The sequence below is a fragment of the Nicotiana sylvestris genome, chromosome 11 (assembly GCF_000393655.2).
Source record: "Nicotiana sylvestris chromosome 11, ASM39365v2, whole genome shotgun sequence".
NCBI lineage: Eukaryota > Viridiplantae > Streptophyta > Magnoliopsida > Solanales > Solanaceae > Nicotiana > Nicotiana sylvestris.
This window is the reverse complement of record NC_091067.1, coordinates 49,113,860-49,127,707: the sequence shown is the minus strand read 5'-3', so window position 1 is coordinate 49,127,707 and position 13,848 is coordinate 49,113,860. Positions and strand designations below refer to the sequence as shown.

Sequence of the window (13,848 nt, the reverse complement as noted above, 5' to 3'; positions counted from 1 at the left end):
AATTCATGCAACTATTGAGTAAATAATTGAATAGAAAATAAATTACAGAAAACAAATTCCCCAGGCTTTCAACTCTCACTGCTTTCATATGAGCAATAAGCATATATTGCTAACAAATGGGGAAGGAAAGACTTCTACTCCAGCTGTACCTCAGTTCTTATTGTTCTAATGTCACTTGTAATCGAAACAATGATGGATCTGCAATGATACACAGGAGTCAGATACATAATTGCATGATTAACACCAATTGCGAGATTCGTCAAAGTGGCCTACTTCTCTGGACTTTCAACCCACACGTCTGGTCGCTCTTTTGCATTATTTGTTACTTGATAAAACGTTGGTGGTGCCTGCTTCGGGTACTCATACTTCCTGCCAAAATGAATGCGCCAGTATTAGCACGATATGCAACAAACTGAGTATTCTGTCTAAAGTAATCCACCTAATCAAAGATCCATGCAGCTTTGTGGTGGACTATGTTATATAGACATTTAAAATTCTCTTTTTTATTTTCCAAATCTTCAAACATTTATACAACAACATTTATCTGAAAGAATATTAAAGTGGATAATAACGTCGGTGGACAACCAGAAGTCCACTGAAACAAAAGCACTTTTACCGAAATTGGTATACTCTGCAACTCTGACAGTCACCAAAAGTAAAACACTACTCCCTCCGTTTCAAATTAGATAAGGTACTTTCCTTTTTAGTCTGTTCCAAAATAAATGACACATTTCTAAATTTGGAAATAATTCAGCTTTAAACTCTTCATTTTATCCATTTAACCCTTAATGAGAAGCTTTTATATCCACACAAATGTCATGGCTCCACAAAGTTTTTACCCCTTAAGCTTTTAAGACCACAAGTTTCAAAAGTCTTCTTCTTTTTCTTAAACTCCGTGCCGAATCAAACTACCTCATCTAAATTGAAACGGAGGGAGTATAATTTTTTCATTAGATAAGGTGCAACAAGCAAGAAAAGCATTCTTGGATAGTGCAAGAACAAAAGGTACAACAGAAAACAATATCCAACTCAAGCTGCATCGACGGAATTCTTGCCGGAAATAGGGCTTTAATCGAGTTACTATGGTATTACGTTCCTCATCAGAAACTCCAGTGCCCACTCTGCAAAAAGAAATGAACCTGCAAAATTATGCAAAAATCAGAATCCACAGAGTATTGAAGTATAGGGAAATACACATCAGTCATCCTAATCCAAATGATTTACACTCTTTTCACTATTAAAAGACGTTGAAAACCTTTCAGAAAACTGAAAAGGCTCATAATCCCACTGAATTACTTCACAGAACGAAATTCAGATATAGATATGATGCTTTCCATGCTAGATATAATTTCAAACTCAATGTTCAAAGATATAACACTGTAATGCTCAAAAAAAAATGTTCCTTTCCTGAAATTTAAGGCTAATTAAACTAGCTGATGCAGCATAGAGTATAACACTTACTCAAGACCGACTATACATCAGTGGTGAAGTCAAGTTCAACTTATCTACGGAAGCAGTCAAAAGCCAAATCTCAAGCAACATACAATTCCATTACCAATCATTAAATCAACAACTACTCCTGACTTTGTCAAGAATGCTTATTAATAGCCCAGGAATGATGTTCAAAGAAAACAAACTTATTAATAGGATCAAGATGATAGGTTATGTCTCCTCTCTGGTGTAAGCCATGATATTAACACAATGATGCAACAAATGACTCCACTGATAGGACTACAGTTACTATAATAGCCAATGTATACAGCAAAAATATTCTTTAGAGAAGTTATATGACGGAAAGAAGAATTAAGTCTAACAGATAACAGACTATATATATATTGCTAATAAAATGGATCTTGGACCTAACTCAGTCGCAAAAGACAAAAGCTAGTATAACGTGAGAATTTTCCAAGACCATATAAGAAAACAACAACCATTCTCTTAAACAATGTGGAACACTTAACACTCTGTTGTACGGTCAGCAATGGACATCTAGTGTGTGGATTATATAACATAGGGGCCCAAAAATTGGTAAACCAAGAATATGGATGGGTCTATCTCAGATACCATGTTGAATACCATGTTAAGAAACCTCAAAAGCTAGTTCATGAGATGAGGATTGCCAATTATATAAGGAGACAACAACACATTCTCTCAACTAATGTGGAACACTTTAAAAGTAAAACTAAGCAAAAGGAAACAATCCTTATGTTTCTTTTAGGCACGTTTTGTTTCTTTTAGACACGTTTTGTTTCTTTTGAATGCATATCACCCTCTAATAAAAATTAGCAAAAGATTATTGTCAAGTTAACATTTGCTTAAAGTCTTTGCAACCTTTCAATTTAAAGACTTGCTATACTTGGGAATAGCAAACATTTCAAAGTAGAGATTGGAAGAATAGGCATCTCAACTAGAGTACATATTGGTGCATACACAAATTGACCAAAACACTACTCTCCTCACTAAAACTTGTATGACATAGTTACTTTGTAACATCTGACATCCGTCCATGAACTCTTTTCCAGAACTTGTGAAATAAATCTTCAAGTTGGTATTTGTTTAAGTTTTTTGAAACTTTATTTGCAAAACTGTTTTTTGAAGCTGTCGTTTCCAGGTGCTTTTGAAAGAATTTTCAAAAACTCTTGTTCCACTCACAAAATCATAAAAGAAATGACAAAATTTTCACACGCATTCAATTCAACAAATTTATTTTTCAAAAGAGAGATAAATATTTGACAAGATAAGGCGACTCTTTCTTTTCAAAAACATATATATACCTTCGGGGATATGTATTTGGAGCTGGACGCTCTGCAAGACCAACCAGAAATTGAGCTACCTAATATCCAATGGCAAATTTAGAGTTTAACTCATAAAAATATAAACAAATAAATGGACAAACAAATAAGTAATGTAGAAGGTGGAATCTTCCACCTCTCCTCCATGGCGCCCAGAACCATAGTAGCCTCCTGTTGACAATGTAAAGTTAGCCTGGAGAGAATACTTGGCACAAAAAGCAGAAACAGAAACCTTCCATAAGCAATACAAACCAATAATAAGAACATCCAAATCAGAGCCAGCTCGAACATATTCAGGCTTCAACTTTAGCCATTTTCCACTCCGATCACTGGGTTCCCATTTTGAAGTTAGGTCTTTCAAAACAATTCCTTCATCTCTGAAGAGACCACCAATTATACGCATAAGAATTTACATAACTACTGGGAATAACAGTTCACATTAAATCAAATAAGAAACTCATACACTAAATAATCATTAGGAAACTTAGTCATTATTCGTTAGGCATGGGAATATCTGTAGTTGAAACTGAATAATACGAAACTCTTGACCAATGGCCAGATCTCTGGTTTACTCACCCATAAGCTTAAGCCCTAGATATCCGATCACAAAGAGAGAGAGAGAGAGAGAGAGAGAGAGAGAGAGAGGAACGAAAGAAGAAAAAAAGTCGAGGCCTAAACCCAAAACTTCTTATTCGTGTAAGTGAACATTCCCTTAAAAACCTCGTGTAGAAGCACAACACCACTGAGAATCTCCGATAATCATATCAAGAAAAATCTAAATAGATCCATGATATTTGGAGCTAATTACATTGCAGAACTCTTTGCTGGAATAAACCAGACAGAAAACCACTACACTTAACAGGTTTGGACAATGAGATAGCATAAATATAGATTATACACTAGTAAGTAGTAATATACATATATTACTATAACATTTGTTTTTTGATAAGTTCATATATTACTATAACTTGTTGCCCTTACCTCCTAATGTGTATTTCAAGGTGTCCAAGAGGTCACCTCTTAAGGAAATTAACTCATCTTTGGAGAAAAGCATGTTACTTTGATTATCAGTACAAATATATTAAGCATGTTACTTTCATAATCAGTACAAATATATTAAGTTAGAAATTATTTCATGCTGTTTAAAATCAAGGGATAGACAGCATGACAAATGATTGAGGTTCCAATGGATGGTCATGAACTGATTGTTAATTGGAGTTCAAAGAGTCGGGTGGTCACCCCCTCAGTGTCATGCTTCAAAAAGCTAAAAGAACATTGGCTGGACCAAAACAACTAAAAGAAAAGGAAAAAGGACGCTTCACCACCAAGAACATTGGCTATTTTGTACCCAATACAAAATGGACCTTGGGCCTAATTCAACTCCAAAAGCTAACTCATAAATTGAGGATTGCCAAGACCATGTAAGGAGAGAACAGCTTCCATCCCTAATTGGGATACTTAACATTCCGCCGCACACCACTGGAGCACAGATAACATAACATGGGGGCTCAACATTGGGTAAATCAAGAATAAGAATGGATCTGGCTCTTATATCATGATAAGACATGGACCTTGCGCTTAACTTAATCCCAAAAACTAACTCATGAGGTGAGAATTGTCCATGACCATATAGGGAGACAACAATTCATTTCTTCCACCAATGTGGGACACTTAAGGGAAAGCATATATATCTGCATATACTCTTAAAACTATAATTTGTAGGTTCTTTTGGAAGGTAACATGATATATCATTGATTAAAAGTAGATGATACATTGCAACTCAGTGCAAAAGATCAAACTAAATTGTGTTCTGCTTTTTTGTTTTTGGTGTAAACAGGTTTACATAGAAGATACTATATCAATCCTAGAAATTCTAGAATCTAGCTAGGACTGCAGAACAGTTTCTTCTCTCTTTTGCTCACTTGTAAATATGGTTTTCAGTACAACCTATGTACAGACCTCTTTAATATATACAAACGTTACCGTTTAAAAAAAAAAAGATGATACACTGTAAGTAGAAATCCTAAAAGCATGAATAGGAGTTCAGCAATGAAGAACGTTTCACCCAAAGTGACAGCTTAAAGAAAAAACTAGAAAGGGATTGAAAATCAAATGCACTCTGTTATATGTCTCTTCATTTGCCAAGAAAAAGTAGCTAGAATCACCAGTCAGTTACCGAACTTTGATTACTTCTATGTTACAGGTAAAAGAAATTTCAAGTACTCCAGTAAGAACCAATTCTTAACCACAAGAAACGAAGAGCGGAAGTTAGGCGCAAAAGCATTTGTCTCTGCATCTTCGCCTTTTGTGACATCTTCCTTTCCCCAGTCACCCAGTAGTTGAACAGTAGCGATGCTACTGCAGGTAGCACATAAGATCTCTAAAAGCATAGCTGCTAATAGATCATCAGGTAATTTCACAAACTTGTTCTGAAATGAACCAAATTTATCACATATATTAGGCTCTCTGAAGAAGGGAAATCAGATTCAAAACAAATACAGCCAGAAAATATGATGGCTATCCATTTAACTTTCCAGTAAAAGCTAGTTCTAAACGAGAGTATAAAGTCATTCTTTTCTTTTCTCATTCGCAAGATACTACACTTCCAAGATTTTAGCTTCAAAATTAGTTTGAAATGTATTTGCAAAGACAACTTTTGAAAATACGATGTTAATCTGGCTTTTGCACAGCCATGAAGCCAGAATATACGTCCACAATCATACTCTCTGCATTTTATGACGCACATATTTTCCTTAATCCCTCAAATTGCAATGCTACTAGTCAAAATAATTTTTGACATAGAAACTATTCTCCAATCAGTTCTTTAAAAGTTTCAAGTAATTCTTCCATGCATTTGAACATCAAGAAGCAAGATCACATTTTACCTTTGAACATCAGCAGCTACATGTGTGTCCAAGGAAATAAAAATAATATATACACACACAAACACACACACACACACACTACATACATATATAATACACACACACACTACATACATATATAATACACACACACACACACACACACACACACACATACATACATATATATATATATATAAGAGCGAAATGGAAACATGCTCAATATATTAACTTCAAATCTATTACTTATGCCACTATATGTAATACAAGAGTCTTGTTGTTGACTCGAGAAAGTTAGAACAGAAACACAATGCGAACCTGTTCTCAACAGTTTCTTTAAAGAATTTATCAACATCGTCAACACTATGAGCAATGATCGACCAACATGGCTCCCCTGTTAAGCAGTCAAACAATAAACAAATAAGAACACAACTAAAGCAAGCAATATATGCAACTTCCACTTACTATAGTTAGAAGTTAATACTATTATAAAAGAGGCAGTTTGTTTTGAGGAGTTTCCCATCGTCCTACCTGCTGACATATAAGCAATTTGGGAATTTCAGTACAATCATGCTGCGAGTACTACACGTTTGTGATGTGAAAGTAGAAAACTTAGCTGACTCTACAAAAAAACAGGAACTTATTCTTACTAGAAGGCGTGATAGGACCACGTGTAAGGACTATAAGGTTATATCAGGAGAAGCGATGACCACCCAGATAGGTTGGTGGTCTTGGATGTAAACTGTAAATCGTAAGGGGAGAGTGAGGAAGGAGACAACTTGCAAGCAACCGAGAACTCAGTGGTCGGCATTAAAGGATGCTAACCAGTTAGCTTTTCAAGAAAAACTAGGGAGGAAGCGTGGGACATGGAGGGTGATGGAACATTCCATGGAGGAAATGTCAGGTTGCATTAAAAGAGTAACAAGCAAAGTGTTAGGTAAGTCTAAAGGTGTAGAACCTCGGCATCATGAATATTTGTGGCGGAATGAGGAGGTGCAAAGAATTAGAGCTAAAAACAGTGCTATAGGAAGTTGTCAAAAGCAGAAGGTGGAGAACCTTTGCAGAGTACAAGAGAGCTAAGAGAAAAGCTAAGAAAGCTATTAGTAAAGCTCGAGAGGAAGCCCGAGATAGCTTGTACAAAAATGAAAAATCTAGGAAAACACGAAGGGAAAAAAGAGATGTTTAAACTAACACGATTGATAGAGAAGAGGAGGACTTAAATCAGGTAAGTGTATTAAAGACGATTCTCAACGAGTGTTGACAGGAGGTAATGAGATCAAGGGGAGATAACAAAGGCTACGGTGATAAATTGTTCAACTTGAACCATGATAACAACATTCTAGGTCTCCAAATATATGTGCACAATAGAAACTTTAGCTACACATAGAATTAGGCCAGCATAGGTAAAGGATACGAGGTAAGGGATGCCATGAAACATATGAGGATTAGAAAAGCTCGTGTTCTAGTTGGTATCTCCATTGAGGTTTGGCAGTGTCTTGGAGAGGCAGGAGTAGAAGGCTTAGCAAGCTATTTAATGTTATACTAAGAAGTAGTAGGATGCCCAACGAGTGGAGAAAGAGTATCCTAATTCCTATTTATAAAAACAAAGGAGACATTCAAAGTTGTGCAAACTATCGTGGCATTAAAGTTATGAGACATACAAAGAAACTCTAGCGAAGAGTGATAAAGCGTAGACTTGGGGATATTACAAGAATGACAGAGAATCAGTTTGGATTTATGCCCGGTAGATCTAAAACGAAGGCTATAATTTGCTAAGGAGATTGATGGAAGTTTATCGCGAGAGGAAGGACGATCTGCAGTTTTGCACATGGTGTTCATTGATCTGGAAAAATCATATGATAGAGTGCCAAGAAATGCTCTTAGTGGGTGTTCATATTTTTCAAATAAATATATATAAATGCCTCGTCACTAGCGTGAGAACAGTAGTAAGAGATACAAAGGAGATCCTCGTAGCCTGGGGTTTACTTCGGCGATCGGCATTAACCCCTACTTATTCACTGTAGTTATGGATGAGCTAACCAACACAATATAAGATGAGGTCCCATAGTGGATAGTAATTGCTGATGATGTTGTGGTAATTGATGAAAACAGCGAGCATATCAACCAAAAGCTTAAACTTTGGAGAAGCACTATAGCGAGTATGAGTTTTAGAACAAGTAGAAGAAAGACCGAATATATACATTGCAAGTTTAATCGACATAAGAAAATTGAGGTGAAATTAGATGGAATTTAGTGTCTTAATGCAAACAATTCAAATGTTTAGGCTTGTTGTTCCAGGAGAATGGAATGATTGATAAAGATGTTAAACATAAAGTTACAATCGCATGGTTCTTCATCAAAAAAAATTAGAAGTAAAATCTAATGGTTAAAATAGAGAAGTGTTACAGGGGTTTTATATGATAGAAGGATGCCTACCAAAGTAAAAGGTAATTTCTATAAAACAAACATAGACCACCAATGCTATATGAGAGTGAATTTTGGGCCTCTACAGTTAACACATCCATAAGATAATTGTTGCAGGTATGCAAATGTTAAGATGGATGTATAGTCATACAAGATAAGAGAAAAGTAGAAATGACCATATTCACAAGAAGGTTCAAGTAGCACAAATCAAGGATAAAATGAGAGAAGGTCGCTTGATATGGTTCGGTCATCTCCTATGTCGACCTCTGATGCACCGGTTGGTAGATGTGAAACTATAGTGAGTTGAAGTGTTAAAAGAGGATGAAGTAGACCTAAAATCACATGGAAGGAAGTTGTCTCAAAAGACCAACGATCTTTATAGATCCCTGCAGACTTAAGGAACGATAAGGCACAATGAAAGAAAAAGTTCTATATAGGCGATACCTATTAGTTGAGAATATGGTTTAAACATGTTAGCACTTTTACTATAGATCGTGTGCTTTCTAGGAGTGGTTTAGCCTTTAAGAGATTTATATGTTCAGAAACTATAGAGAACTTCTAATATCTTTTATTTGTAATTGTATAATATTGACATGAGGTGAGCTTAAATGGAATAACATCAGCAGTGAAGAGTTATATAGCTGATCCATCTTGTTTGGAACTAAGACGTGTTGTTGTTGTATGTGTGCTAATTATCTCCTGTTTTGTTTTAATAATAGGTACCTTCGAGGGATGAGAACTAAAATATGCATAATTATGTCAAAGCATGTAGTCCAAGAAAGAAGGAGCCATACTAAAACTGTGTGCAAAAGTTCTACGTGTTCACAAGATAGTTACTTATATCCAATTTGTTAGTCTTGTTTCCAATATAATGAGACATCTAAGCATTTATTAAGGACTGGCTTTTTTAATGTATACATGTAAGAAAGAGGAGCAAAAATCAGATCAAAAGCTATTCCTGAATCATGTCTCCTTCGAAAACGAAAGACTTGTAGTCATCATATGACACGTTTATCCACTTCTCTCTTCAAAGTGTCTGACTCACTTATTTTCCTGCCTAAATGCTTTGTTGCTCGGACTCTACGAAATGTCATTGGGTGTGTGTTGGATCTTCCAAAAGTAATATATTTTTGGAGGATACGACACGAGTGCGGCAGCATTTTGGAGAGTCCGCGCAACATAGCCTAAATGAGACCTTCAACTCTGTTGTATAGCTTATTGCTTTACTTCAATAATAGTAGCATCTGCTGTTTTGTTGAAAAAGTTAAGGGAAAAAGAAAAGAAAGAAAACAAGCTATTCTTTGCAATTGGGCATGTGCTCAGTGGGGGGAACCCTAAGTTGTCGAACAAATTTAAAAAAATAATCATCCAGAAGCTTTTACTAATTTTGTTTTTATTGATGTAATATTACCAAAGAAAGCACAACAAAGATGTATTATTTTTTGAAATTGATGGGACATGAACGTCGACAATTAGGGAACTCTTTAGGTGCTTTCTAAAGTTATATAGATTTCAGATTTCTGCAATTAACTTAATTATGGGGAGGACTATACTAGTCACACTTCTAGGCACATACTCTTGAGTCTGAACAATATAACAAAGTTTACAGCATTAGACATGGTGGATTTTCACATATTCCCCAGCTGGGATGAGGACAAATGGAGAAGCTTTGGTTCTTGGCACGGGCATCTCATTGAAATAAAACCACATATAGATCTTAATATCACCAGAAACTTCAGGAGATTGAAACAACCATTATTGCTGAATAGAATGTGAAGCATGCAAAAAAGAAGTATAACTAACAACCTATTGAATCGAAGAGCATCCTTACCAGAAGGACGATGAGCATTAAGACCGCCATTAGGGACTAAAATTTCTAAACGGCCTTTTATGGGCTTCACGACTTTCTGGAGAATCTCTTGACGTTCCTTCAAGCTTCGGTGAATAACACTGGTATCCCCAACATAAAGAATATCGAATGCAATGTCTATTGACATTTAATGTTAAGAAAGATAGAAGCCAACCAACTGTATGGAACTCTAAATACAAGAATCGCTGACATCAACACACTCACTCATCTCCTGTTGAGAACACTGCCAAACTTGAACACAGTTGCCGAGAGAAAAGGATACAGCACAACTGCATCACAACCAAAACATAAGTCATTATGCTAAGTTTTTGTAGGAATGACTCAATAAAATAGTAATGTTCTCGTGACAAACCTGCCTATCACTATCAAGACCCTCTCTTGCAGCCTTTGCTATGAAAAAGGTAAGAAATTCACAATGAGAAGTCAGGCAATTAATTACGCAAAGATAGGTTCACAATGGATTAGATATCATCAGCAAAAATGGAAAATGCATCTGTAGACAAAACAAATAGATTTCAAATAAATGTCAATCAAAGATCATAAATACCTATTTCTTGATTGGAACCAAACTCTGCAAAGCGGTTCATTGATGCATCCCAAACCAGCATTTCACCATCAAGTATGCACCTGATCAAAAGAAAAGAGGCAAGGCGAACCATAGTTGCAAAAAGGTAAGTGCCCTTCATTACAAGCAAGATAAAGGCAATAGATATAGCTATCCAAGCTCTGCCCAGTTCAGAAAATAACAATGCATATTCTTTTAATTTCAGAAAATAACAAGTTATTAGAGATACTTGATGCCATCAATAAAAGATAAACTAAAAACTTCACTTCATTTCACACCAGATATTAGGGATGTACAGCGTCCAAAAGCTGAAAGAAAGATTTCTATCACCATGCTGCTCATGGCTGTTCGGAGCTCCTCCACAAAGTAAGTTAATTCTTCCTCTCTTCTTTAAACAGAACTTATGCTACATTATCAATCTGGGCCAATCGCCCAAAATTTCTCATTATACAACCTTGCATCCCATCCCAAATTGACCGAGAAAGAGAGAAAGAGAGAGAGAGAGAGAGAGAGAGAGAGAGAGAGACCGACAGGGAAATGAGAGACATGACGTGATCATAAAATCAAGCCCCACAACATTTTCACAGTCAAGAGTTGAAACTAAGTTCATAAACAGGCAAACAAAGTATATATGAGTCCAGGGTAAGATTGATAGGCATTTGGTGGATTTGGTAGCAAATCTAGACATGAAACAACAATAAACAAATCACAGGGTGATATTGAAAAACAATGGGTAAAAAGAGAAGAAGGGAAGTTTTGCGATTGAGATATCTGTTCGCTTACTTGTTAACAAGAATATTCTGTGTAATAACATCTGACATTCCATGAGCATACTCTTGATGATCAAAAAAGTTTCTGCATGAAAATTGAGTAAATAATCGCGCTCAGAAAAGCAATATAAGCCTATAATAATTCATTATGAGAACCATAGCGTATGCATATCAAGATTTACTCGGAAAGTACAAAAATTAAAATTCAGTAGGACACAACAGAAAAAATTCGTTTACTCATCGTAAAATTTTCTTCTGACCCCCAGTTTTGCGCCACCAATTGAATTTGTACCCACTTTTTAAAAAAGTTTAACTGATACCCAATTTTGGGATAACTTCAGATACATACACTTTTCTCTTCTTCTTTACTATTGTTTTCTTCTTCTTCTTAGTTGCAAAATGAGTTTGCTAAATTTATTGTTGTTTTGACAATTTGATGATTGACATTTGTTCTTTATGATATTTAAAAGTTATGTTTCAAATTTGAGCTCATTTGGAGAAGATTTGGGTATTGAATCGTGTATTGGATTGTTGAAATTCGAAGAACAAGTTTATGTTTCAGAACTCAAGATTCGAAATCTGAAGTTGTATTCAATAGATTGAACTACTTAAGATTTGAATTTCTAAATTTGTATTTGAAAGATGGAAGAACACCGGATTTGATTTGTGAAGTTGCATTGAAAAGATTGAACTACTTTACATTCGAATTTCAGAAGTAGCATTTAAAAGAAAGAAGAATTTCAGATTTGATTTCTGAAGTTGCATTGAAAAGATTGAACTACTTAAGATCCAATTGGGACAGCGGGTACACTTTGCAAATTTTTGTGCAATACGGGTATAACTTCACTGGTGGCCCAAAAATGGGTATATATGAAAATGCCCCTTACTCATTTAGATAAATTGAGCAAATATTTGTGACCCAAAATAGCAAGGATTAAATAATGCCAAGGAAATGCAACAAAAGGAAGGAACTAGATATAAAGCAATGAAAATGGTACCTTGAGAAGAAGTTTAGGTCAGAATTATTTTTATGAATCTGGATACGATCCCCGTCAAATTTGCACTCAACAACTACTTCCTTCCCATGAAGCTGTTGACATATTAACAAGTTTAGCATGAGACAAAGTTAATTAATAGTAAATCTACCATCGCTAGAAAGACTTGGTGTGTGAAAGGGAGGGGGAGAGAGAGAGAGAGGGGATAAACAACGAGATAAAATAGCAAATCTGAGAAAACCTTTTTCCACGCAGCAGATGCATTACTGACCCTAAGAGCCAGCTGAGGGCGGACCGCTTTTCCAACTTCAATGTCCTGAGGAAAACAACACCAGGTGCAATCATCAGCTGGACATGTATAGAATGTAAAACTAGAGACGGGAGAACTTAAATGATATTAACATCATGATGTAATCAATGACATACCACCTCAAAAACTAAAAGGATCATACTAACTGTTGTAATTTTGCCACGAGCTGTGGAACAAGTTCCTTTCGTGGAAAGACCTTTTCAACATTGTTTCTTGATATGAAATATGTTTGTATATGCTTGTCACATTCAAATTCCGCTTACGAGAGCTTCGCATAGTCAGTCCCAAGTTCGAACAAAGGAGGATGGTTGTGTTATGACGGATAACATAAAGATTAAATATTGTTATTATGGGTTCGAAGCATAGTTGCCTGATTGATAAATTATTTTCATATTCGACTTGAACAATGATACAAATGTCAGAATCATTTCTATATCACTTTGTTGACAGCAATAAAATACTAATTCTCTACTTTGGCACTCTTTTACTGCCTTCTCTACAACTGCCCTGCATATGATACAAATTCTTTACCTTCCCACTCCTTTACTGTTGCACACTCTAAGATTTTAGCTAAGTTTTACGTTCACATTCATTTCTTAGTTGTGCAAAGAGGTGTTTGACGTGTTGCGAAGGTGTAAGAACACTGAAATCTTATGAAAGGTGATAAGGATGTCTGACAAAGGGTAGAGGTAGTTTAGAGTGGTTTTGAAAGAGTGATGGGGGAAATGCGAAATATAGCATAACTTCAAGGATGCACAACTATTGATATAACAGGAATTTGACTATAGTTTCTGAAGCAATTTGTAGAACTTGGAGTCTAGTTTACAATGCATCAAATGGTTCGTAATATTTGGACGTTCCTACAAAAAATTGTGGGCATTTTACTGAAAGCTGTCTGTCGGACAATCATGTGCATGCATCGGAGGCCTGTCGTCTGCACGTAATAGCAGAAAAATAACAATTCTGCTTTCATTGTTTCTTATGTGCGGGTGAAAAAAAATGGGCTCTCTTACAGGAATTTCCCAATATCTTCAGCCTATAAAAGGACCGAAATTGAAACTTTCCTCATTTCTTTCATCTCCAAAAGGTAGGACACGACCTTGAGAGGGGATAGCTTACCCTTCTCATTACTGTAACTGCACAAGTTACTTCACTGTGAGAAAATAACCCTTATCTGGATTTCTACACTCAGGAATTTCCTACCAGGATTGATGTTGAAGATTGCTTAGGAGTTAGCCAACCCTAAATTGCCTTCAAC

General features: G+C 35.8%; 1 protein-coding gene across 2 annotated transcripts in view; it reads right to left on the bottom strand.

The window, feature by feature from the left end:
• The window catches only part of LOC104217038 (DNA ligase 4), a 50,464-nt gene that overhangs the window by 18,066 nt on the left and 18,550 nt on the right, over positions 1-13,848 (bottom strand). For both annotated transcript variants that reach the window (XM_009767190.2, XM_070163134.1), the window contains exons 5-18: positions 12,522-12,596; positions 12,284-12,375; positions 11,299-11,370; positions 10,498-10,577; positions 10,303-10,340; positions 10,213-10,219; positions 9,912-10,067; positions 5,975-6,050; positions 3,045-3,169; positions 2,929-2,963; positions 2,775-2,833; positions 1,056-1,139; positions 274-369; positions 150-198 (exon numbers count right to left, since the gene is read on the bottom strand). In XM_009767190.2, coding sequence (XP_009765492.1) covers positions 150-198; positions 274-369; positions 1,056-1,139; positions 2,775-2,833; positions 2,929-2,963; positions 3,045-3,169; positions 5,975-6,050; positions 9,912-10,067; positions 10,213-10,219; positions 10,303-10,340; positions 10,498-10,577; positions 11,299-11,370; positions 12,284-12,375; positions 12,522-12,596 — 1,044 coding nt within the window. The remainder of the gene's footprint in view (positions 1-149; positions 199-273; positions 370-1,055; positions 1,140-2,774; positions 2,834-2,928; positions 2,964-3,044; positions 3,170-5,974; positions 6,051-9,911; positions 10,068-10,212; positions 10,220-10,302; positions 10,341-10,497; positions 10,578-11,298; positions 11,371-12,283; positions 12,376-12,521; positions 12,597-13,848) is intronic.